Raw genomic sequence first — 22,662 nt, forward strand, 5'->3', positions numbered from 1 at the left:
AGCCGTGCCCAGGGGTCCCGTGGCCCGTGCCCAGCCACACCAGCAGTGACTGGCCACCTTGGCCACAGCAGCGGCCCTTGCCCCACCTGGAGCACTGGGAGCAGGGCAGGCTCAGTCCTGCTCCATGTCTGGGCACCCACCGACAGTGATGGGAACAGAACGGCACAACCCAAACCCCAAAGCATCCTCATCCCCGCGATGCAGGAGGGCAGTGCTGGCTCCCACCTCATCACCCTCTGGCTGCTCGTTGTGTCTGGGTGAGCAGCAGTGCCCAAAGGCACCAGGCAGTTTGTCACCTGTGCTCGAGAGGGGCGTTCAGCCCTTGGGAAAAACATGGATAAACTGCTAAAACTCAATGGCCGAGCCTGGCTCCAGCTTATCCTCATGTGAAACCAGCACACACTGACAGGGAGCACTGCAAACCTGGGCAGAAACAAGCTGGCCACATTCTAGATCATAATTGGTCACATTTAGAAAAGGCATCTTTTTAAAATGTGTTTACTTTCTTTGTATTTATTTTGTTCCTTTTAAAATTGTCGTCGTTTTTCCCAGCCCCTTTGTATTTTGTGTTCTGAGACTGACACTGACGCTTTCATGACAAAGTTTCAGGACAAATTCTCCTTCAGAGCTGTCAGATGCCTTCCAGTGCCAGGCTGAAATCAGTACGGGTACTCTGCACACACACATCTCTGCAATACAGCCCTTTATTTCACAATGCCCATCTCACCAGTACCAATGGAAACATCAGGTATTTCTTGGTACCTCATGTTAAATTTATCAGATCTTAAATTCATTAGATGTAGAATTAATCAAATCACAACAGATGTACTCAAAATACCAGACACTGGGTCAATTAGCAGATTAAAGGTGTCCATGTTGGATACATCTGTACTGTTTCAAACAGAAAAAAAAAAAAAAGAAAGGAAATAATTTGGAATACCTTTACTTCTTTTAGCTGAAACCTAGGGGCCTAGGTCTCATCTTCCAGTTATTTTAAATTTTCTTTTTTTTTTGTTTTTTTGTTTTTTTGCAATGCAGACCATGATCCAGCAGAACACTTCAGAACATGCTTTATTTTAAGATTCTGGATAATTGCTGTGAAATTGTAATTTGGGACATAGGAGTGCCCTTTTGAATTAAGACCAAAACTTTTACTCCCAAACATATACACAGTATCCAGCATCAGAATTTGGGGAATTGAGTTAATAAGGAGGAAATTCATCTTTCAAAGTGTTTTGTGACATTTCATGCAAAGTTCTGCACTGACAATGACTCAACCACATATTTTGCAGCTGTTCATAGAGAACCTCCATGCCTGAGGGACAGATCTGGGCTGGGGCAGACCAGAAACGCCCACAGAGGTTCAATGCACAAAACTTCCTCTTTCCCTTCCTACGGAGCCTGGAGAGGTCTGTTCCAAGACACATTTACAAACTCTCCATCCTTGGCCAGTGACCAACTCTAGTGTTGATGACGGAGAAATAAATAGATAGATTTGGTGTCCCTGTGGTGAAGAAAGTCTCTTCTTGGTGGCACAGAACACGTCACAGATATAACATTGTGCTTCCCCTGCCCCAGCTGCAGGCATGGAGGCACTTGGAACAGGAAATGCTGCTGATGGTCCTGTCAGTAGGAGCTGCCCAGGGTGGGGGCTGCACTTCAGCAGAGCACGAGAACACCTCTATTCTCACTCAGCCCAACACGCTTCACTGGGCTGTTCTGAGGAACAGTGAGTCCAATTATCTGCCTTGTGGCCCTGACCACCCCAAAATCAGCCCATGCCATCAAGTGCCAGAGGGTGGCACAAACAGGGTGTCACAGGGTGCCTGGGGAGGAAGGTCAGGGTGAGTGGTGTGATCACCAAATCAAAGAGCAAGACAACCATAAGCATATATACATATATAATATGTACAGTGGCCATGGGTGCATTTGCACCATGAAGGAAAACATCACATTTTAGACTGCAGAAAATTATCAAACTCTGGATTTTTTTAGTGCCAAGTGTCTCTAACTAGTCAGCAAAAAGAGTAGGAAATGTCCAAATGTGGGTTGAATGACCTGGTGCAAATATAAGCTGGGGTATTCTTCCCTTATCAATTTCAGACATGAAATGCAAGAGCATTCTTTTATTTTCACTACATGCTGTGGACAGAAAATTATCTCACTAGTGTTTGGTTTGGTTTGTAGTTTTTCTCTCACTCCCTTCAGCTTTTCCAGTAGATTCACTAGGACTAAAACACAGAGCTAAGGTACAGCCATTAATTCAGTCTGAAGAAATTCCCAACCCTCTCTGTAGGAAGGACCCAGGCTTTTGGAACAGACTGAGATAACGCAGTGGAAGGAAAGCTCTGAACCCACCCAAATGCTCTCCATGTGGTCTTCAGTCCGTGATCTGTGGTTTTTCACTGTGGAGTACTGCTAATATCTCCAAAAAGTGTCTAAGAAAGTTAAACCTGCTACCATTAATCAGAAATTCACCAGTGAGGAGGTTGAACCTCTGTAAGAAAACTGATGTGGAGTGCAAAAGTTGTTAGAGGAAGAAGTTGTTAGAGCTGGTGAAAACCATTGCTCTGGGTGCAAAATCAGGCTGCTAGTGAGTCTGTGCAGCAACTAGATTCAAAATATTTACTACCAAAATTCAAGGTATGTAGTGATGTGGGCACATAAAACTTTCCTGGGATGCTGCACACTGGCAATAATCAAGCTGGCCCAGATGGAATATTAGAGGACTCTCCAATATTCCAGCTGCAGGCATCTACAAACACTACATCAGGCTGTGTTAATTACTGGCTTGCACTGGAAGCAAAGAAGGAGCTTGGGAAAGACAGACAGATGAGGATAATCATCATCATAATAACATCATCAGCAGCAGCTGTTTTTTCCCTTGCTCATGTTCCTGATCCCTAAAAGTAAGATGCTGGCTAGAACTGGGCTTTGGAAAGACTGAACTATTAGCGAGACTGCCAAAAGAAAAGTGTTCCTGCCACTCCTGTAACAAGGATGAGGCTGCTTGCAATCCAAATAATTGAAAAATAAAAAGAGAGATGGATGTTGCAGCTGCCAACTCCTCCGGCGCTGTTGGGGTGGGGAGTGCAGAACACCTTCCCAGCAGTATGGGGGCTGGAGAAGGGGCCACTTCAGAGCATGCACATCCCAGGGCTCTGTGTCAGCCTTGGTCACAGAACACAGCCCTGGGAGCTGCTACAAGATCGTGGCTCCAGCAGCATCTGCACTCCTGGGGTCCTTCAGGCCAATGATGAAACTGTTGGTTCTCCTGGCCCCGTGAACCAGGGACACCACTGGGACTTTATCCACCTGGTGGCCCCTGGCCACAAGAAATTCAATATCTTCTTCAGGAAACTCACCTGCAGGGATTTGAAAAGAGGAGTTGGTAAATGAAACCAGTGTTGCCTGTGATGTAAAGGTCTGTCTTAACACTGCTGGGGCCTACAGTGGGGAGAACCTGCCTGCTGCCCCTCCACAATGTCCAAACTCACAAATTAGGACCTTGTGAAGTTTCAGATTTAATTCCATTTTAGTTTCCAAGTCCGCAGGGTGCACTGCACTATTTAGATTTTCCTCTGAAATGGGAAAGACCAGAAACTTTGGCTATTTGGTGTGGAATGAGAACCAAATTTCACTTATGGTTGGCTCTGGTGAAGTTTGGGGCAGTGTGAAAAACACCAAATAGACTAAGACTTACAGTAACAAGGACAAGAGCTGACAGTACAGACTGCAGAGCACCAGCACTGACGCTGTGTTTTCAGCACTGTCAAGCTACAGGCCTTTCCATAAGCCTTGCCTTCTTCCCAGCTGCAGGAATTAAGGGACATGGACTGAAAAGTGAAGGAATATAATTTATGTCAGTGGGAATAAAGTGCAGGAAGCTTTGAGCACATGTCTGGGTGAAGTTGAGGCTGCAATCTTGTTGATTTAGATATTGTCCATGGCACCTGATCTCCAGAAGGATTTAAGGGCATGAGCAGATGAGCTGGGACAGTGGGAAGGCTGGGGAGAAGCACCTGACAGAGCTTGGAGAGGTGGCGCCAGAGGGGTCAGGAAGCATTTCCAAGACGAGAAGGAAAGGACATGGCTCAACAAAGGTTCCAAGCTTTGAAGAAGTTGAATTCTGATTTTTGTCTTCCCAAAACCCTCCACCCCCCTGGGGACCCTAGAACACGGTGACCTGTGGTGCTTCCATTGCAGTATGCTAGGAAAATCCTGTTGTTTTCCTAAATTTGCTGAATTTGTAGGCAGCACCCCACCCAGTATCCATACTCACTGTCAACCTGCAAGGTGTTGGACTGAAGCTGGGGGTGAAGTCGACCAAGTGACAAACTTTCACTCAGATTCTTGTTAAATGTTAAAACATTTACCAAAACCTGCAAGGGAATAAATTATCCTCAATAATAAAAAAAGTTATGAGAATAGGAGAAGCCAGCTTCCTGAGCATCCCCCAAATTGGTGGCTCCAACATCTGCACCTGCAGCAGGCAAAGGAGATTTTGAACCACTTATTAAACTGCATGAACTGCTGCAGGGGTGTGCACATACTAAGAGGTCCTTGGAATGTGGCCTGTATGTTGTTGCTTGTAAAGCAGGACATTTTCAGGATAGCATGGGCTTTTTGTCACATAGCTCCTGCTAAACTAGCAGGGTTGTGTGTCTGGAACATGATGTAAGCTCTAAAGAAGTGTTTGTTACAGCCAAAAGCTCAGCATGTGACTTCTCCAAACAAGGTACTTGGAAGCAGTTCTTGGCTTTGGGTTTGCTCTGAAGAATGCTTTCCAAAAGGTAAGGAAACTGGGAGCCCTGCTCAGGCTTTTCCTTTCAGCAATCTATTACTGCTGTACATGCAATCAAGCTCTTGGCAAGTACTTCACCTCCTTACAAATCATAAATTAAGAGGAACTGCCCAATTTATATTCAGTGTTGAGCTGGAAGAATTTAGTTGGGAATGCACTAAAAGGAGTTTTGCACATGGAAAAGGCTAAAGAGCTGCCAGTTTCCTGCAATTCGCTGAATAAAAAAATGCTCATTTTTTTCTTAATCATCCTTAAGATGAGTTTTGAACAGGTATTACAATGACAAAAAACCACTATAGATTTTGCCAAAATGCTTCTCCTCTACAGTTATGAGTTGTGCCACCAGGAAAGGTGCAAGAAAAGTAAACTGGTAAGCCTTGGAGATTTGAAGTAACCAAAGTGTGGAACTGGTGACACCAAAGATTGAACCAGTAACCTGTGGCCACCGGTTTTGACCCAGCCTGGGACAATTAGGAAGAGAAAGGAGGGGACCTTACTCAGCCTTGAGCTGAGCAGCTGCTCTGGGAGGACACGGCACTGACCTGGACGATGCTGCTCAGGCCTCTGTCCCCGTTGTTGGCTCCCAGGCACAGGTAGGTGCCACACACGCCCTCGGAGGGCCGCACGATGGTGGGCAGCAGGAAGGAGCGCGGCCGCCTCCGAGGCTGAAGGAGGTTTTGCTGCAGTTGAGGAAAAGTTGCACCAAAAAATGTCAACAAGCCAACTCTCCCACAGAAGGAACAAACCTTCACCACCCTCTTCCAAAGAAGAGGCTTTACAATGCATAAGGCAGCTCTGGAAGCTGTCAGGACAGGTTTGCATTTGTTTCTTTCCAACACCTGAAGATATTTTTCCTGCTACCTCTTACTTTTTAACTGAAGAGCAACAATTCATGAAGAAAAGTGCTTAATACAAGTCCACGTTGTTACTTAAAGTGCATCTGGGCAGCAGGGAAAGTATGTAACAGCGCTGTTTGATAATTCTGCATTGTAATAATAACTGATGGACATGGAGCCCTCTGTTTTCTCACTTTCAGTGGCTCATATAATGAAAAATAGCAGCTTTCTATATGCTGTTGTCTCTGTTATTAATAAGGCATTAAATAGTTCCACTGGTGTGAAGATGAGAATAAAAATGGGGGAAAAAAAAAAGGTAAATCAAGAATTGTCATGTCATTCATTACCAGCCTGGGAATGGAGTGGTTCATTGTTTTATTTTGCCAGGAGAAGTCCAACATCTGACTGTTCAGGAGGATTCCAGAGGGTGTTACTATGCCACTGCCAAAGGGACGATTCAAAGAACTGAAAAGAAACACAAGGAAATTTCATAAAAACCATCCCAGAGATTTTTGTACACCTCGAGGCTTTCAGGGCTCCAACTTTCTGTCCCACCTTGTCTTTACAGAGATTCTTTGATGGTTCTCTAGTGCTGGTGAGACTGAGGAGAGACCAATGCACCTTGGAGCAGGAGACATACGCCACAGCAGCTCTGTCCCTCCCCATGTTTGAGGATTCCCCTTGCTGAGATGGATCTGCCTCCATCAGCCCTACCTTTGCCACTACGTCTCCCCAGGGAGCAGGTAGAGGCCACTGCAGCCATATTCCATTGTCAGAGGGCTCTAGGACTGCACAGGGCAGAGCAGCACCAGCCCACACATCTCAGTCCCACTCCCATTCCTCTGCTGCAGGATTGACTGGGACAGAACAGCCTGGCTCTTCCAGGTCTGGTCTCACCCTGTCCTCCTGAATCCGACTCCCTGCTCCCTGCTCCCAGCCCGAGCTATTGTGAAGGGAAGAGGCCAAGCCTTTACCTCACCACGGCGACGATGAAGTCATCGGGGCCCATGACCAGGACCTGGCTGGCAGCAGCCCCGCTCTCCAGGGGGGAGTGAGGCATGGACAGGAAGGACCGGGAGTCATTGATCAGCTGGCGCAGGGAATTGGCTTCTGATTTACTTCAGCAAGGAGGGAGGGAGAGAGGAAAGCAAGCCATGAGCCTGGGGAGCTGGATGTGTCCTGGTGCCTTGACACAGCTAGGGCCAGGTGTCCCTGAGGGGCTGCAAAAGGTTAGGGGGCTGTTTTGGTTCACCCCGGGGAAGGAAGGGGTGACAAGGTGGCTTGGTCTGCACAGAGAGGCACTCAGTCTGCCATGAACTTCCAACAGCTCTGTCTACCCGTTTGCCCTCAGCAGGAGTAAACCCACCCACAAGGGCCAAGAGGACAACCCCAGCTGAATGCCAGTCTTCAGCAGGAAGACAAGCCAGGCCCAGCCCAAACACCAGCTGTAGCTAAACCTGGCTCTGAGGTGGGAAGCTGGGCTGAAACCCCAGGCCTGGCCTCTCCTGCACATCTGGGTGTTCTGCAAGGCCCCGAGCCCCACAGAGGGGACAGGGAGAGGCAGAAGTGGCACATGTGGCCATGCCCACAGGAATAGCTGTTTGTCTAATCCACTCAAAGGGAATGTTTAGAGGTCTGGCAAACTGGGAGGAACCCTCAAGCTCAAGCTGGCTCCAGGAAACCTCTGAGTAAGAACACCCTGTGACCCATCCCCAGAGCCCCGTGCCTGTGATCAGCTGTGATCCTTTCCCATGTAAAAGAATGAGCCCTGGGAGGACACTCAAGGTCTGACCTTTCCTTCATAAAACAAAGGGAGAAAAAGCTCAGGGCACAGCACACCCAGGAACAATATCCAACCCACACATCCCGCAACTGTCACCTGCCTGTCCCGCTCAGACTTACCTCACCATGCCTTCTGCTGTGTGAGTGACAGACAGGTCACCAGATGGGTCTCCCAGGTTGCTTGCCAGACTCAGGGCTATTTTTAGTGTCTAAAGAAAGAAAGGAAAGAAAGGAGAAGAGGAGGAGAGGAGAAGAGAAGGAGAGGAAAAGAGAGGAAAGGAGAGGGGAGGGTAAAGGAAAAGTATTTATGTGGCCCTGGAAATACAACTTCTGATCCTCCAAACTAGAAGACGTTTCTGGTGTCCTGTGTGTTGGCTAAAGCTTATGAAGAAAAATTACCCGAAGTTTGGGTTCTGGGAATACCGCAGTGCACAGGGCTGCCACATGTGGGTATGGGAACCATGGAGCCTCAGTCCAGCATGGCAAACTGTGCTGGAGGAGCCCAATGAATCCAGCAGCATTTGTAGGGCCACAGAATCACGGAATGGTTGGAGTTGGAAAGGACCTTAAAGCTCATCACATTCCACCCCCTTGACATACACAGGAACATTTTCCCATGTTTCTCCAACCTGGTCTTGAATGCTACCAGGGCTGTGGTAGCCACAGCTTCTCTGGGCAAACTCTGCCAGCAGCTCACCATTCTCATATAGGGAAGAATTTCTTCCCTATATTCCATCTAACCCTGTCCTTTGGCAGTGGGAAGCCACAAGTGCAACATCCCTGGCCGGAGCTGATGTCCAGATCAGTGCTTCAGCTTCATTGCCAGCTGGCACACAGGGTCTTCAGGATGCCATTTACCTTCTCTTTCCATTCCTGAGTGGTTGCCACAATAGCAGAGATCAGACTGAATCCCAATGGGACAGGGGGTGCTGGGCTCGCTACTGCCTCTGGACCCCAGCTCTGCTGGCCCAGCACCAGTGGTGAGCAGAAATGAGCTGTTCTGCTCCCCAGCTGCTGGCTGTAAACCATCCAAAGGGCTTGAACAGAAAGCATTAGTCCCAGCCCACATCAGGGAATGAACGTGCAGAAGGAGGAAAATATTTGGTTTCTCAGACATGCAGAACCTAGCCTGAGCCGCTCCATTGAAAATGGGCAGATACAATTTCAAAGGACATGGTTTATCCAGACCTAGGACCACAGCAGAGTAATGAGGATCTGCTCCTCAGCCAAGCCAGCCTTGAGAGAGAAAGGCTGAGCAAAAACACACTCAACATTCAGCTGGCAAGTTGTGCTATGGTCGTTCAGGATCCAGAACAGCCCACTCCCCTGCAGGCAGCCAGCGAGATGTGACTGCTATCTGGAATGTGCCACACAGCAACAGCTTCTCCTTCATTATCAACTGTGTGGAGAGTAGAATGTGGCAAACCTCTGGAGAAGAGAAGGCAGCATTTCCATGGAGCAGTGTCCTGACTACCACGCCGTGTCGGGGGGGCAAGGGCTTGGAGGCCAGGGAAGAGCTCCATGGAAACAGCAGAGCACTTCCACCCCAGAGGTTAAGGACCTCTTAACCTTGGTCCTGGTTGTTCCAGGGCTGGATACCTGAAGCTGGCTTAGCACTGAACTTCAGCCATATGTTCGGCTATGGGACTCAGGCAATCAGGGTTACACATCTCCTGAAGTGACTGCCTTGGAGTTGGAGGTTGCTGCTCCAGGATAACCAGCAGGTGAAACTTTTTGCAGAGGAAATAGATTCACTCAAACCTTCCTGAAGAGAGCTCAAAAATGACTCAGGTGAGTCAACCTTCTGTGCCTCTGCATAGTGTATAACATCTCCAGTTGCTGCATTTTTGCTGAGACACTTCCAAGCACTCATTGTCTTGTCTGCTGCAAGGATGTAGTTAAATCATCAATTAAAATTCCCAGCTCATAAAGCTCAGCTGTCGATCTGTAAATTCCCAACTCATAAATCCCATCTGTGGATCTGTGAACATCTAAGACAACAACTTTGCTTACAGAGCAGGAGACATGAGAGCACTTGCTCAACACCCTGGAAAGCTTCAAGGTTTTGGTAGGACAGTCCTAAATACTGGAAAAATTCTGGACTTCAGAGATCAGGAGATGGCCAAAAATGTAAACTTTTTAAATATGTGAAGTATTGGGTCAATTTTCCTTGTCATCACCATGTAGAGGCTTTTCCTGCATCACACCTTTCAGTGCACATGGGTGCTCCGCAATGGCCAGGGCCACTGGAGCTAAGAGGTGGAGGAACCATCCTCCAGCTCTCGATGGGACCATCCTCAGGTCCTGTGGGGTCATTCTGCAGAGATGATCGCATACAAGAAATGGACAAAGCCACAGTTTGTTCCAAAAAAGCTCTTCCTAAGCAGGAAAGATCCTATTGCTCAGCCTCTGAGACAGCAGCACTGCTCAGTTTTACATATTAGCAGTCTGTTTGCTCATTCTCCTCTGGGAATAACCCATAAACATTTTTGTACAACCACAAAATAAATAAATCATTCTCTAGCAGCACAACCAATTCAGGCAAATGTTGAACCTCCTCTTACCTCTGCCATCAAGTGCAAGATGTTCCCTCTGGATCCTTGCCTTGTGATGTTAAAGCCCTCGAGGATGTTCAGTGCTGAGATCAGTGCAGGACCTGCATGTGGAGGTGGGGGGGTGAAAACAAGGTGCCCTGTGGAGGGAAGAGGAATGAAGCTGCTTTTGCCAGACACCATCCAGTGAGAACACACGTCCATGAGGACAGGGAAACCCTTCCAGATTCGAGGGGAAATAATAGAAAGCAATATGATTTGAGAAGGGTTTCCCAGAACAGCCCTGTTCTATCTTTCTGTTTCTTCATGAAGGATGAAGGAAGCCCAAACAGGGATGCTTTTTTTACTTCTGAAATTCAGTTCTTATTTGTTGGCTGTTGGTTTCTAGACTGCAGTATGGAAGAATGGAGAAGGAACCAGAATGGTCTAGGTTGGAAGGCACCTTAGAAGTAATCCAGTGCCACCCCCTGACACCTTCCACTATCCCAGGTTGCTCCAAGCCCTGTCCATCCTGGCCTTGAACACTTCCAGGGATGAGGCAGCCACAGTTTCCCTGGGCCCTGTGCCAGGGCCTCACCTCCCTCACAGGGAGAGATTGCTTCCTAACATCTATTCTAAATCTCTTCTCTTTTAGTCTGAAATTATTCCCCTTGTCCTGTCACTATCTGCCCATGCTAAAAGTCACTTTTCCTCATTTTTATAAACCCCTTTTACATGCTGGAAGGCTACCTAAAAAATTTGCAACATTACAGCTATAAGGAGGGTAAATACAGGGACTGCTAGAAAAGAATGACATTTTAGAAACTTCTTGGCTAAAGTTAACTTTTTTCCCTTTGGGAACTGTCATTAGCTGTAGGTCCAACAATACCTTCTACTGAGATACTGCATCAAGATATGACCATGTTGCCTCTTTAGACTTCAAGGGAAAAAGCATTTCCCTTGTGCTGAAAATCTCCTGAACTGCCCATGATATATCAGTGTCAGCAGGGAATAGCAGGAAACTCTGGAAGGCCCTTCTACAGACATTTCAGCACAGCTTTGACTTTCTGCAGATATTTCAGCACAGCTTTGCCTGCCACTCTTGTTCAATGCTGTTGCCACCCCTTGCAAAGTGAAGAAAACCTTCCCCTGGCACTGCACGGTGACAGGTGAGGGTGTACCTTGATAGATTGTGTGCACAGGGTCCTCCACAGTGACACTGTAATTGTTGAAATCTTCCTCCACCAAGACTCCTCCGTAGTTGTGGACCTGCATGAGAGCAAAGCAGTGCACACTGAGCAGGATGGGTCAAGGCCCTCTGTGCTCCTTGTGCTGGCCCAGGACAACACATCCCTCAGTGTCAAACCCACTCCACTGAGATTCCTGAGCCAATTGCCAGGTTCCTTAGGAACCTGGAAATCTGTGCTTTCACAGCCCTGGTGACCTGGCTCACTGTTCAGCATCACAGGAAGGCTCTGCACTCCCCTCCAAAAGCTCACTCACCTCAATGGTGCTCCCAGGACATTCTGTCTGCCCAGGAAGAGATGTCCTGCAGCCTTCTCTGCCCTGGCTGGCAAACAGGAGTGTGTTAAGGGGTATTGAATACTGCCAAGATTATGGATCCAGGAGACAAGGAGCTTGGGTGTAGCAGGTGGCCATCACTAGAAATCTCAACTAAAAAAATCACCATTCCCACCCTATTTGAAATTATTTCAGCTGACAGTGGGTCTGCTGTAGCCTTGGCCTTCCTGTAAGATTCCTGTCAGAGGTACAACGCACCAGGGTTGGTACAGGAAAGGTGGGCCATTCTCTCCACTGCAGGTCTTCTGTGGTTGAGTCATGATAGAGATGAGGGAGGACCATCAGAGGGTGGGGCACTGACCAGGCTCCCCAGGGAATGGGCATGGCCCCATGGCTGCCAGAGCTCCAGGTGTGTTTGGACAACACTCTCAGGGAGAGGGTGGAATCGTTCAGATGCCTGCATGCTCTGATCTCTAACCCAGACAGCTTCCTGGGCAGGAAAACTCCTCTGGCAAAATTGAATGAAACACTGGAGCAGGACAGCTAATGCAGGGCATGCTGTGGGGCCAGAACGTCAAGCAACCCCAAAGCTGCTAAAGATGTCTCTCCTACTTGGGATCCCTGTTTCTTTCCCAGAGAAAAAGCTGGTTGAACCCCAGGGCTGTGCTGAGCCAGGACCTTGGCTCCCCAGACCCAGCTAGTGGGGAATGGGGCACAAGGAGCAGAGGAAGGGGAAGAAGTCCCAGTCAGCCACACACTACAGACATCCCAAATTACCCAGAGAGCACTATTTTGCACCTGTGCCTGGAAGCAAAGAGTGGATATTTTGGAGCTGTTGATTTCACCAGATGGATGCCCTCCCTATACTGGAACAATAAACATTTTGTGAAGGTAGCACTCTGCTCTGCAACCAAAGCTGGAACTGTGCACTGGATCCCAGAGCTTGTCAGGGTCTTCGATGTGGCAACCCTGGGCCTTGCTCTGCCACGGAAAATTTGTGCTTCCCTGCAGCAGCCCCCAGGTCAGGGGAACACGGTGACAAAGCAGGGTTTAGCTGTGGGGATGCTTACAAATTTGGGACTCTTCCTGCTCCTCATTCTTCACCTCTGCTATATTCAGGTAAACTGTAGATTTCCAAATACAGAGCCCACAGATGTCTGAGGCTTGAGTGGAATGAAAACATTCCAGATGCTTGATGAGCTATTGAAGGAGCATCACTTGAGCCACTGTGGCTCAAAATGGTGCTCCAACTACCCTGACTGCAGCCACAGACATAAAAGTTGTTATGGTTTATTGGGGGTGTTTTTTTACCAGAATTACTTTGTCTGTTCTGATATTTTTTCCAGAGCACCTCTAGCAGGAGTTAAACTAGGGCAACCCCAAGTGGGACCAAGCCTTTCTAATCCTCTATTCACAAGACTCAGTGTTTTTTAAACCTTCTTCCTGGAGTCTGTATCTTACAGTCCCATTAAACACAACAACTTGTTTCTCAACAGCCTCTTGTTCTGAGGGAAAAGGCTTTGTCCTCCAAGTGAACAGAGCCCAGAGCCCAAAATTGTAAATGATTTTTGTTTTTCTTCCAGACTGTCCTAGTTATAGAGGAAATGGAAGTTTCACTTCTGTCGACTGTGGAAATGGCCTGTGTGTCACTCCCACTACTTCAGGGACAGGAAAGGAAAAGGAGGCATCTGTCCCCATCATTGTGCTGGCACTTGGCTTATCTCCAGTTTGTCACCTTAAGCAGGTGGCAGACCCAGGCCGGCAGGTGCCAGGGGCAGTCCTGGCTCACCTCAGAGATCATCTCCTGGGTCAGGTTTCCTCTGTAGAAGGCTGACACCCCTTCTGCCCCCAGCAGCTGCAGCACGGCTGCCAGGTCCAGGCGCCGGACAAACATCCCAGGCAGCAGGGGCTGCCCATCCGGCAGGAAGATCTCCTGGAATCGCTCCGAGTAGTTCAGGTCCTTCAGTTCACTCAGGGCTTTGGCTGCAGGTGAGAAGGGGAAGGACATCCAGAAAATGGAGGGGTCAGGAAGGCACAAAGGAGCTGGAGTCACTGTGCATCTGATGGGGATGTTGGAGGCCTGCGGCTGCCTCAGGCCCTAGAGAAGAGCTGGATCATTGATCCTTTGGAACTGGGAAAGAAACCCAAAGAAACCCCAGCATCCTTCCCTGCCTGGCCCTGGGCACTGCCCAGCGTGGCTGCTCTGCCCTGGCACTGCCAGGTCATGGCAAAGGGCTCCCCTTTGGCCGCCACCACACTGTCTCCTGGCAGACAGGCTCACGCATCACTCAGCTCCCAACAGCATCCAATCTCCATGTCCACAAAGCCCTGATTTCCCGTGACTAACCCCCTGCATCCCCAGCTACCTTGTACAGTGAACTGCCCTGAGCTGCCCATCAGGTACTCACCCAGGTCATGCGTGACATTAAAGCCATTCTGGGCGACACCGGCCGTGAGGCCCAGCAGCTCGGACCACGGGAGCCTGCCAAGGGAGAGAGGACAAGGAGAAATGGGCCTTGGAGCAGTGCAGTGGGGAAGGGTGGTGGGGAACAAACACAGGGCTTGGCTCTGCAGTCAGGGGCTCCTGGGAGACTCCTGGGAAGCTCCTGGCTGTAGGGTCAGCAGTGGCCAAAAGGACTGAGCTTTCACTGCTTGTGTTTCTCCTTAACAGGAACATGTCAGTACTCCAGGATGTGACCCAGAGAGGAATGGCAGTGCATGGATGTGGGAAGGGGTGTCTCAGCAGCAAAAGCTCAAGCCAGGCTCTGGTTGTGAGCAAGTCATTCAGATTCCTCCGTATCCCAACAGCGAACCAAGGACAGGCAAACCTCTTAGGATCCAGCTAAAAAGAGAATGAAAATGCACAGACATGCAAGCCATGTGCTGCAGCTTTAACACAACATTTATTGTACATCTTCTTAGCCAACAGCTCACTTTGCAGAAAACATGACCAAGCTGAATTTTCTCTTTTGTACATGAAATAGCAAAAAAAATAAACATCTCTTTCAACACAATCCTCCAAGTACCTCTTAGCTAATGGTTTTGACTGATGGCTGAGAACATGGTCTGATGGCAAGGGCTCATGTGCTGCCAGCTTCTCACAGGGACCCCAGGGCACAGTCTGTGCCAGCCTCATGTCTTACCTGCCATGTAACTGGTGTGCCTTGTGCATTCCTTGGATCATGCCTGGCACCCCTACGAGCAGACCTGGCTGTAAAACAGAAGGACAAAAAGGAAGAGCAGTTTCCTTTCCATGAGGACATAGGACATGGTCCCCAACTGCAAGGGAAGATGCAAATCATGTTTACTTTGGAATTATCTGCATAGTCAGGAGAGGGGAAGAGGTCTGCAGCAACACACTTTACTATGGAACAAAAGATCTTGGAAGGAGAGAGAGGCAAATTCAATCTTGTTCTCAAACCAGTTTGTTCAGGAGAGATAACTCAGCAGAACAACCTTTAATTATGCTCCTTCCTGGGGCTCTTGTTCTCCCAGCACCCTGCTGCCACAGAGATGTACCTCTTTACTCTCCAAAGCTCTTCAGGCATTTTGGGGCTGAAAAAGAAGTGTTTTCCCTAGATTCTCCACGTCTGTAGGGCCCAGGATCTCCCATGATGAGAGAGATCTCTTGTTGCTTTGCTGGGCATCTGCACCTCAGCCTGCGAGTTAGAGAGAGGAGAGCTGGAGACAACAGCCCTGGAGACAATGGCTGTGGGATACTGGTTCTCACCTTGGTGTCCTGCTGCAGGTCCCCTTCCAGTGGGATGCCCAGGGGAGCCACCTCACGGAAGTCGATCACCCAGCTCCTGTTCTTGCGGATGTCGTGGACCAGCATCACCCCGCCCCTGCGGCGAGACAGGGTCAGGGCGTGGCACCGGTAGAGCTTGTGCAGCACTGAGGCCAGGGCCAGTGAGACAACGGGTGCTGAGGCAGGTCACCAGCACCAGCCACAGGGTGATGGAGTAGCAGGGAATGCTGCTGTCCTTCCCTAGGGCACACACCAGGACAGCCAAAGCAGGGTTGGTGTGGGACACGGGCAGTCCTGTGCTGAGCCTGGTGAGGGTGGAGCAGTCCCTGCCTGCCTGGCCAGGGAGCCACTGGCTCTGTTCCACTGCCAGGTTGGGACCATCTGGGATTTTCTTTCTCATCTGAGCAGTTTTGCAACAAAAGAGGGTATTTGCTTACAACAGCAATGGGTGGTGCAGCTGGAGCAGTGATCAGGTGGCTTTGGTTTATGCAATGCTCCTGAGCCCTCCTGCAGAGCTAGGAGCACCAGGCTCACATGGATGCTACCCTGGGAATGAGGGCTGTGAGAAGGACACCCCTCCCTGGCAGCCTCCTGGAGCTGGGCTCAAACCTCAGCCTCAGGAGCAGAGCTTGTGGAAGGCAGGACTTAGGCTCTGAAAGCACTGGGACTGAGCCCGGGGTGTCTGTAGCTCCTGGCACAGCTCATGTAGTTGGGGGGCCATGTCTTCCTCTGCCCTTGACCAGCCCTCTCAAGACTGGGGCTTGGATGCTCCTTGCAGCCACTACAGCAGAAACAATTCCATGCCTGGGGGTCTCTGTCCTGTGGACACATCCACTGCCTGATGTCAGAGCCCTGGCACCACACCCTGAGCCTGGCACTGCCACAGAGACATTTCTCAGCTGCAGAGGGACTTTTTACAAGGGCAGATAGTGACAGAACAAGGGGAAATGGCTTTACACTGACAGAGGGCAGGTTTACATCAGGTATTTGGAAGAAATATTCCTCTGTATGAGGGTGGGGGAACCAGGCACTGATTTCCAGGCTGCCTCATCCCTGGAAGTGTCCAAGGCTGGATGGGGCTTGGAGCAACCTCGGATAATGGAAGGTGTCCCTGTCCATGGCAGGTGGTGGGACTGGATAGGCTTTAAGGCCTCTCCAACCCAAACCAGTCTGGGACTCCATAAAACCACTCCCTTGAGGACACCCGAAGACAAGAGCAGAGGGCGAGTGCCCCACACTTACCCTCCCAGCCCCGAGGTGTGGGGGTTGATGATGCCGGCGCAGAGGGCCGAGGCGATGGCTGCGTCCACCGAGGAGCCGTGCCTGGCCAGCACGTGGGTGCCCAGCGCGGTGCAGCGCGCAGCGTCCGTCACCACAGCGCCGCGGTGGAACAGCTGCCAGACACCAGAGGGCTGTGCTAGGCAGGGCTGGTCCTGCCCAGGACTGCACCCACTGATGTGGCACCCAAGGCCTGGGGCCAGCACCGAGGCCGTGGCTGATCCAACAAATGCCAGTGGGAACTGTACGTCCCTTGGCCCATCCCCGCTCCAGCGCAGCTGCAGGTAGCCACAGCCACCAGTTCAGACAGCTTTCCACATTCAGGGCACCAGGCTGGGGGGCCACATCTCCCTCTGCCCCTCACAAGCCCAGAGCTGTCCCTATGCTGCAGCGAGGCAGTCACCAAGAATGGGGATACAGCTAGAAAGAATGCAGCAGGCCCCCAGACTACAGCTTGTTCTCATCCTTGTGCCAGAGCTGTGCTAATGCAGTCCCATGATACTTTAAAGAGTTGATTTCATCCCTATGATAAAAATTGCAGCATCTCAACAAGAGCCAGGCTGGCCTGGGGACATGCAAAGACAGAAGGGCCACAGCAGCATGCGGAGATGGTGACTCCTGGCTGACTGTGACCCTGGCAGAGGTTCTGCAGGAGGATCCAATCCCATGGCCATGTTGCCTTGGCTGTGTAATCTAGCACTGGGCCGTGGGACAGATCAGCGGGAGGTTCACCTGTATTTTCAGCTATTTCCCTGCTTAGTCCTGGATGAATCTTCCAGAGGTGAATCTCAGCATGTATGTCCATAATCCACACAACTCTGTCCAAGTGGACAAGATGCCTACTGTTTAACTAAAGATTATTTTCTGAAAGCACTCCCATCTGGCTCAAACAGCAGCTGCAGTCACAGCAGTGGGGTTGCCTGTTCCGCCCCAGCAGCACCCCCAAACTTGCCTGACACAGCCCACCACACCCTGGCCATGGGGCAAGCTCTGAGAGTCTGGCTCAGCTCCCCAAGCACAACCTCCAGGTGCAGGAAAAGGCTTTCAAGCCAGTTTGGGGTGGAACCAGGGGGAGACTGAGCACCCAGGGCCTCACAGACACCAGACATGGTTCCCCAGTACTCCCCTTGCCAAATTGCTGACCAGGAGGAAAGTCAGGGAACTCTCCCATCTTTGGAGCCAAAGCCCAGCCATAAAGCCACTGTTATGTCTTACCTGAGGGTCCCCAAAATAGATCTGCATGATGAGGGCCACAGTGACACCTGTGGCGAAGGTCAGGCAGGCGGTGATGATGACGGTCAGCCCATCCTGCCGGCAGCTGCAGTCTCCTGAGAAGGGGTCCTTGCTGGTCTCCTGCAGAGGGGACACGTCCTGGCTCCCCATCTCTGAGGAGGATGAGGGCAGGCGCTGGAGACGCGCAGACTTCAGGAAGGAGTCTGGGTCTTTGTGGGCAACAGGGAGAAAACAGGTGTGAGTTATTGAGCAACTTGGGGCTCTTATTGCAGTGTTTACCCAGCACTAACATTACACTGAGCCCCTTCCAGCATGACTATCGCCTTCCCTATTGATCCCAGCTCTCGGGAGCCTTTCTGGCTCACATACTGCTTTGAGTCATTTTACTGATCCTTTTCTTTAGCTCTGGTTAGTCCAAACTGATTTCCCTGGAGATTAAGAGAGACAACAACCCCTTGAATTTTTACTCCATTTCAGTCCATTCATCAGCCTTCAGTCATAGGCCCACTCTTATGCTCCATTTGGTGGAATTCTTAACAGAGCAAACATGTTGGTCTTTGAAACACAGCAAGACTGAAGAAGAAGAAATTAAGATACAAAAAAAGATGCAGCAGCTTTACTTGGAGCTGTGATTGAGCGAAAGCACCTGAGCAAAACAGAGGTAAAGCAAAACATTTGGCCTGGGCACGAAAAATCCCTCTAGGGAAGCGAAGGCAGGGAGGAGCAAACCTGCAAACTGGAGGCCTCAGAACATCCACTCGCTCTGCTGCAGGAAGGACTCTGCTTTAATTCCTTGCTTCCTCTGGCAGATGAGGCCCACTGCAAAATGAAGCCACAATCTGGACACCCAGCTCCAAGATGGGAAGGCAGTGGGGCAGGGGTCTGCTGGGCCTCAGCAGGATGAAAAAGTCTCTTTTCTGCTCTGAAAGATGCCTTGAATCTCTGTGTCAGCTGCTGCCCTTGTGCTGGGTGGACACTGGACTAAGGATGCCCTGCCCGTCCCATTGCTTCCAGGCACACAGAGCTGCTGGGGCAACTGTGAGGTCGTGCCCAACCTTCATGGGCTTGAAGGGGACCAAGTAGCTCAGGGCATCATCCAGGGCTCCTGGAAGAATTTTTTCAGGGGTTGCAGTACTCTGTGCATCCATAGCGTAAAAAGAGAGGCACCAAGTAGAAAAGACAAGATGAGAAGCTTGTCCCTCCATATAGATGTTTCCTGGATTTGGAAAAGGAAAGGGGAGCGAGCAGGAAAGCCCACATCCCCCATCAACTGCCTATCTGTCTGCTCTGGCAGGTGCTGGGTATCGCTCTGGGCACTGCCAGCCTAGTCCTTGTCATGGCATTAACCTGACTTGGCTGCAGCTCTCCTGACGCCAGGGAGGGAAGGAGTTTTAACTTCAGTGATGCTGCAACCAGAGTAAACTCCCACGGCCAGGGAATCCCTCAGGGTGAATTTAATCTCATTTGTGCTGTGGTGGTTTAGGAGTGGGACTGGGAAAGGCTCAGCTTTTGCAGCCTGAGTCTCTGAGCACACACTGAGCCCCTCATGGGCTCATCTGGTCTAAGTGAGCTGGACTGAGTGGGAGGACTGGCTGGTGGCCTCAGTGGGGGGCACAACTGGCCTGGCAGGGGCTGCCATTGGGGTGGGATGTCACATACAGCCCCTGGCACACCTGAGTGGGGCCCCAGCCCCACCTGCAGGGAAACAGTGAGGAGTGAGATGGACTCCTCTGCCCAATCCCTCCAGGACACCACCCCTCTGCTCTGGTGACAGGCCAACCTGGCATGAGGGGCCACAAATACCTAGGAAGAAACTGTGGAAGAGGGCAGACCACAGCCCTCCCACCACGAAGCACCTCCATTCTCTGGCACAGACATCCTATTTTTAGTCTCTGTGACCACTGTTGCATAGGGACAGCAGAGCCATGGTGTGACCTGAGGTGGCTCTGGTTCTCCAAAGCATTGGCTCCCCATAAAGCCACAACTCCTTCATGGCCCTACAGAAGCCAAGTGGGATTTGTTGGTTTCTCTTTCAAAGCATGCACATTCGTCTTGGGATGGGCAGCTGTGCATTAGCTGTGCGGGCTGCTTCTGTTCCCAAGTGACTTTTTCCAGCTGCAGAGGGGACAGTAGAAACTGGAGCTGCTGGTGGGCTTTGCAGGTGCTCCTGCAACAAATGTCATGAGAGCAGCAGGTGTCTTCTCCAGCCACCCCACCTGCAGGTGTTGGCACTACCAAAACTGCACCAGATTCTGGCTGTGTGACAAGAGGCCTCGTGCTTCCAGGAGAGCTGCTCCCACACTCCTGCAGGCAGCGGCTTTACCTTGATAGTCAGGAGAGCACAGGGTGGGAATGGGCAATGGGAGTTTCACCCGTGGGCATAGTGGGACAGGGCAGAGGGCAAGGGGTGCCTGGGGCTGTGCAGACACGGGCCTGGGGGCTGACAGGCACCGGACCGGTAACCAGCCCCAGGGGTGAAGGGCAGTACCGCTTGAAGAAACACGACATGGGGGAGAAACGGCATTTCTCTCAACTATGGAGGAGGAAGCAATCAGTTAAAAATAGGCAGAGGATTTTCTTACAGAAAAATGATCACCTGACTTTATTCCAGCTGAACACCGAAGGGATGAAGCTGAGGGATGTGCAAGGAGCACCCCGGGGCGGGGAAGAGCCGGGGGTGGGATGTTCAAGGAGCATCCCAGGTGGAGAGATGCTCAAGGAGCATGCAAGAAGGCCATGCACAAATGGTCCAGGCTGGAAGGCCAAGCAGGCTGTGGGAGGGCACATTCCAGGCTAGCCTGGGAGGCTCTGTGCCGAGCCCCTGGATCTCTGGCTGCCTTCCGTCCCTCAGGGCGAAGGCGGGGCCGGGCCGCAGGGACGGTGGGAGCCGGGGAGCCGCGCTCCGGGCGCGGGGCCGAGGGCCGGGGGTGCCGGGGGCCGCGGGCGGGCTCTGCCGCCGCCCCTCACCCGTGTCCTGCTCGCCCAGGAACGCGTCCTCCTCCTTGCGGGCGCGGAGGCCGCTCTCGGCCGCGCCGCTCGGCTCCTCCTCGGGCAGCCGCGGGAAGCTGGTGATGCTCATGTAGTCCACGGGCGAGCCGGCGGCCAGGGCCCGCTGCCGGCCCGGCACCGCCTCCGCCGGCACCGCCATCGCCGCGCCACCCCGAACCGGGTCACGCCGCGCCGGGCCCCACAGCCGCCCGGGCGGGCCCACCGCCCCGCCCAAACGGGGCCACCGGAAGGGGCCGGGCTCGGGGGCCGGGCTCGGGGGCCGGGCTCGGGGGCCGGGCTCGGGGGCCGGGCTCGGGGGCCGGGCTCGGGGGCCGGGCTCGGGGCGGAGGAGAGGGGCCGGCCCTGCCGGGGCTGCTCCGTGGCCCGAGCAGCCCCTGACCCACACAAGGGGATCAGCCCTGACCACACCGCACCAGGCGGGTTCCGGGCCAAGCCTCCGGGGAGCTGGATCCGAGATTCCTTCGTCCGCCTCCAGAAGGCTGGAAGTTTTCCATGGGATGTGCATGGACATTATGTCGCTGCCACAGCCAGCCCGTAGCAGGGGGCTCACATGTCACCCCTTGTCACGGGGCAAGGGGGTACCAGCACCCAGTGGGACAACCAGCAAGAGATGCTGTGACATTGCCTCAGAGCGACCGGGTTTCTGCTCTCCCACAGCCTTCTTTCCATCGCTGGATGCTCGTGCTTGTGGCCCTCTGGGATGAGAGCTGGACTCCGTGCTTCCCTCCACAGCACAGGGGGTTTGGGTTGCCGTTTGCAGGTGCAGCTGGCCAGGCTCACCTGCTCCTGGCTCCAGCACCGGCACAGGTGTCAGGAGGGGCTGAGGCTGCTGGGCAGCACAGGGAGCCAGCACAAAGCCGGGGGCAGCCCAAATGGGGGCACAGGACCAGCTATGCCTGGGGCAGGCCTGAGCTGTGGTTACCAACAGCTCCCATTTGGCAGAGTGGACTTATATGTGTTCAGGGGCTTGGGTTACATGGATGTTTCTGAGATCAAATTGGCTGAAACATTTAAATTTTCCCCTACACTTCTTCTAGAGATAGACCTAAAAAACAACAGTGAAATAACTGTAAGATGGAAGATGTTTTTTCTCTCCATGGTCCAAGTTTGTGAAAATTCCTTATCCCTGCAACAACACTGGCTTCTCTCAACTTGGCACACAAACTTGTCTCTTTGGCTGCCAGATCTGAAAAATCCATCTACTGCCCCAATGTATCCTGAACATTTGCTGTTTTGGGAGGCAGAGCGTGTGGAGTGCTGTTTGGATCTGGGGAGGTCACCTGACAAGTACGTGTCCTACTTTCTCATCCTCCAATGAGCCAGCTAATCCCCAGCATGAGCAGCTCCACTGGCTCAGTGCTCCTCAATGCAGGGACTTGTAAATCTTTACTGAGGCACTGGAAAGCTTTTGGTTGTGCCTCCAGCAGCCTGAGGACATCATGACCATTGCCAACTATAGTAAATCAATAAATAGAAATAGGGACAGGAGTAGGATAGTTTGGCTTTTGCAAACCAGTTTCAGGCATCTCTCCAGTCTCCCTATCCCCAGCAGCTGGAAGGCGTTTCTTCCCCACCGCTGCATCTTCTCCAAGGCCAGGAGCTATGTCCATACTGCATCCTCTTCCACCCACTGCCTGGCAGAGAATCAACCCACCAACCCAGCCTCTGCCTCTCTGGTGTTTAAGACAAACCCAAACCAACTGGCTGTGGCAGGAGCAGCCACCTCAGCCCCTCTGGCTGGTGACATGCCAGTCATGTCACGGCTGGCTCCAGCCTGACTGGCCCCTGGGGTTGTGGTGGGGGAGAAGGTCAAAGCCCCAGTCAGGGAAGGTTCATGTGGCTCTGTCCTACCACAGATCAGATCCCATGGGCTCTGGAAGGAGCCACGCTGAGGGGGCAGTGGTGTCACTCCTCAGAGCT

At 51.6% G+C, this 22,662-nt stretch overlaps 1 protein-coding gene across 4 annotated transcripts; it reads right to left on the minus strand.

Moving 5' to 3' along the window:
* Positions 1 to 686: 686 nt before the first annotated feature.
* GGT7 (gamma-glutamyltransferase 7) lies at positions 687 to 20,958 on the minus strand. 4 transcript variants are annotated; one of them, XM_021536621.3, is made up of 16 exons: positions 20,701 to 20,841; positions 18,463 to 18,552; positions 17,716 to 17,942; positions 16,465 to 16,616; positions 15,205 to 15,319; positions 14,618 to 14,685; positions 13,883 to 13,956; positions 13,264 to 13,457; positions 11,135 to 11,222; positions 9,987 to 10,114; positions 7,543 to 7,631; positions 6,615 to 6,758; positions 5,988 to 6,105; positions 5,347 to 5,484; positions 4,283 to 4,382; positions 687 to 3,365 (listed from the first exon to the last, which is right to left on the minus strand). In XM_021536621.3, the coding sequence occupies exons 3-16, from the start codon at positions 17,881 to 17,883 to the stop codon at positions 3,202 to 3,204; spliced, it is 1,740 nt and encodes a 579-aa protein (XP_021392296.3). In that variant the 5' UTR covers positions 17,884 to 17,942; positions 18,463 to 18,552; positions 20,701 to 20,841; the 3' UTR covers positions 687 to 3,201. The 4 variants fall into 4 exon arrangements, with proteins under 4 accessions (XP_021392296.3, XP_085413999.1, XP_021392294.3 ...); XM_085557873.1 differs by having other exon boundaries at positions 18,463 to 18,869; positions 20,701 to 20,827; XM_021536619.3 differs by lacking the exon at positions 18,463 to 18,552 and having other exon boundaries at positions 20,701 to 20,958.
* Positions 20,959 to 22,662: the final 1,704 nt, after the last annotated feature.

The sequence above is a fragment of the Lonchura striata genome, chromosome 20 (genome assembly GCF_050655825.1).
Source record: "Lonchura striata isolate lonStrDom1 chromosome 20, ASM5065582v1, whole genome shotgun sequence".
Lineage (NCBI taxonomy): Eukaryota > Metazoa > Chordata > Aves > Passeriformes > Estrildidae > Lonchura > Lonchura striata.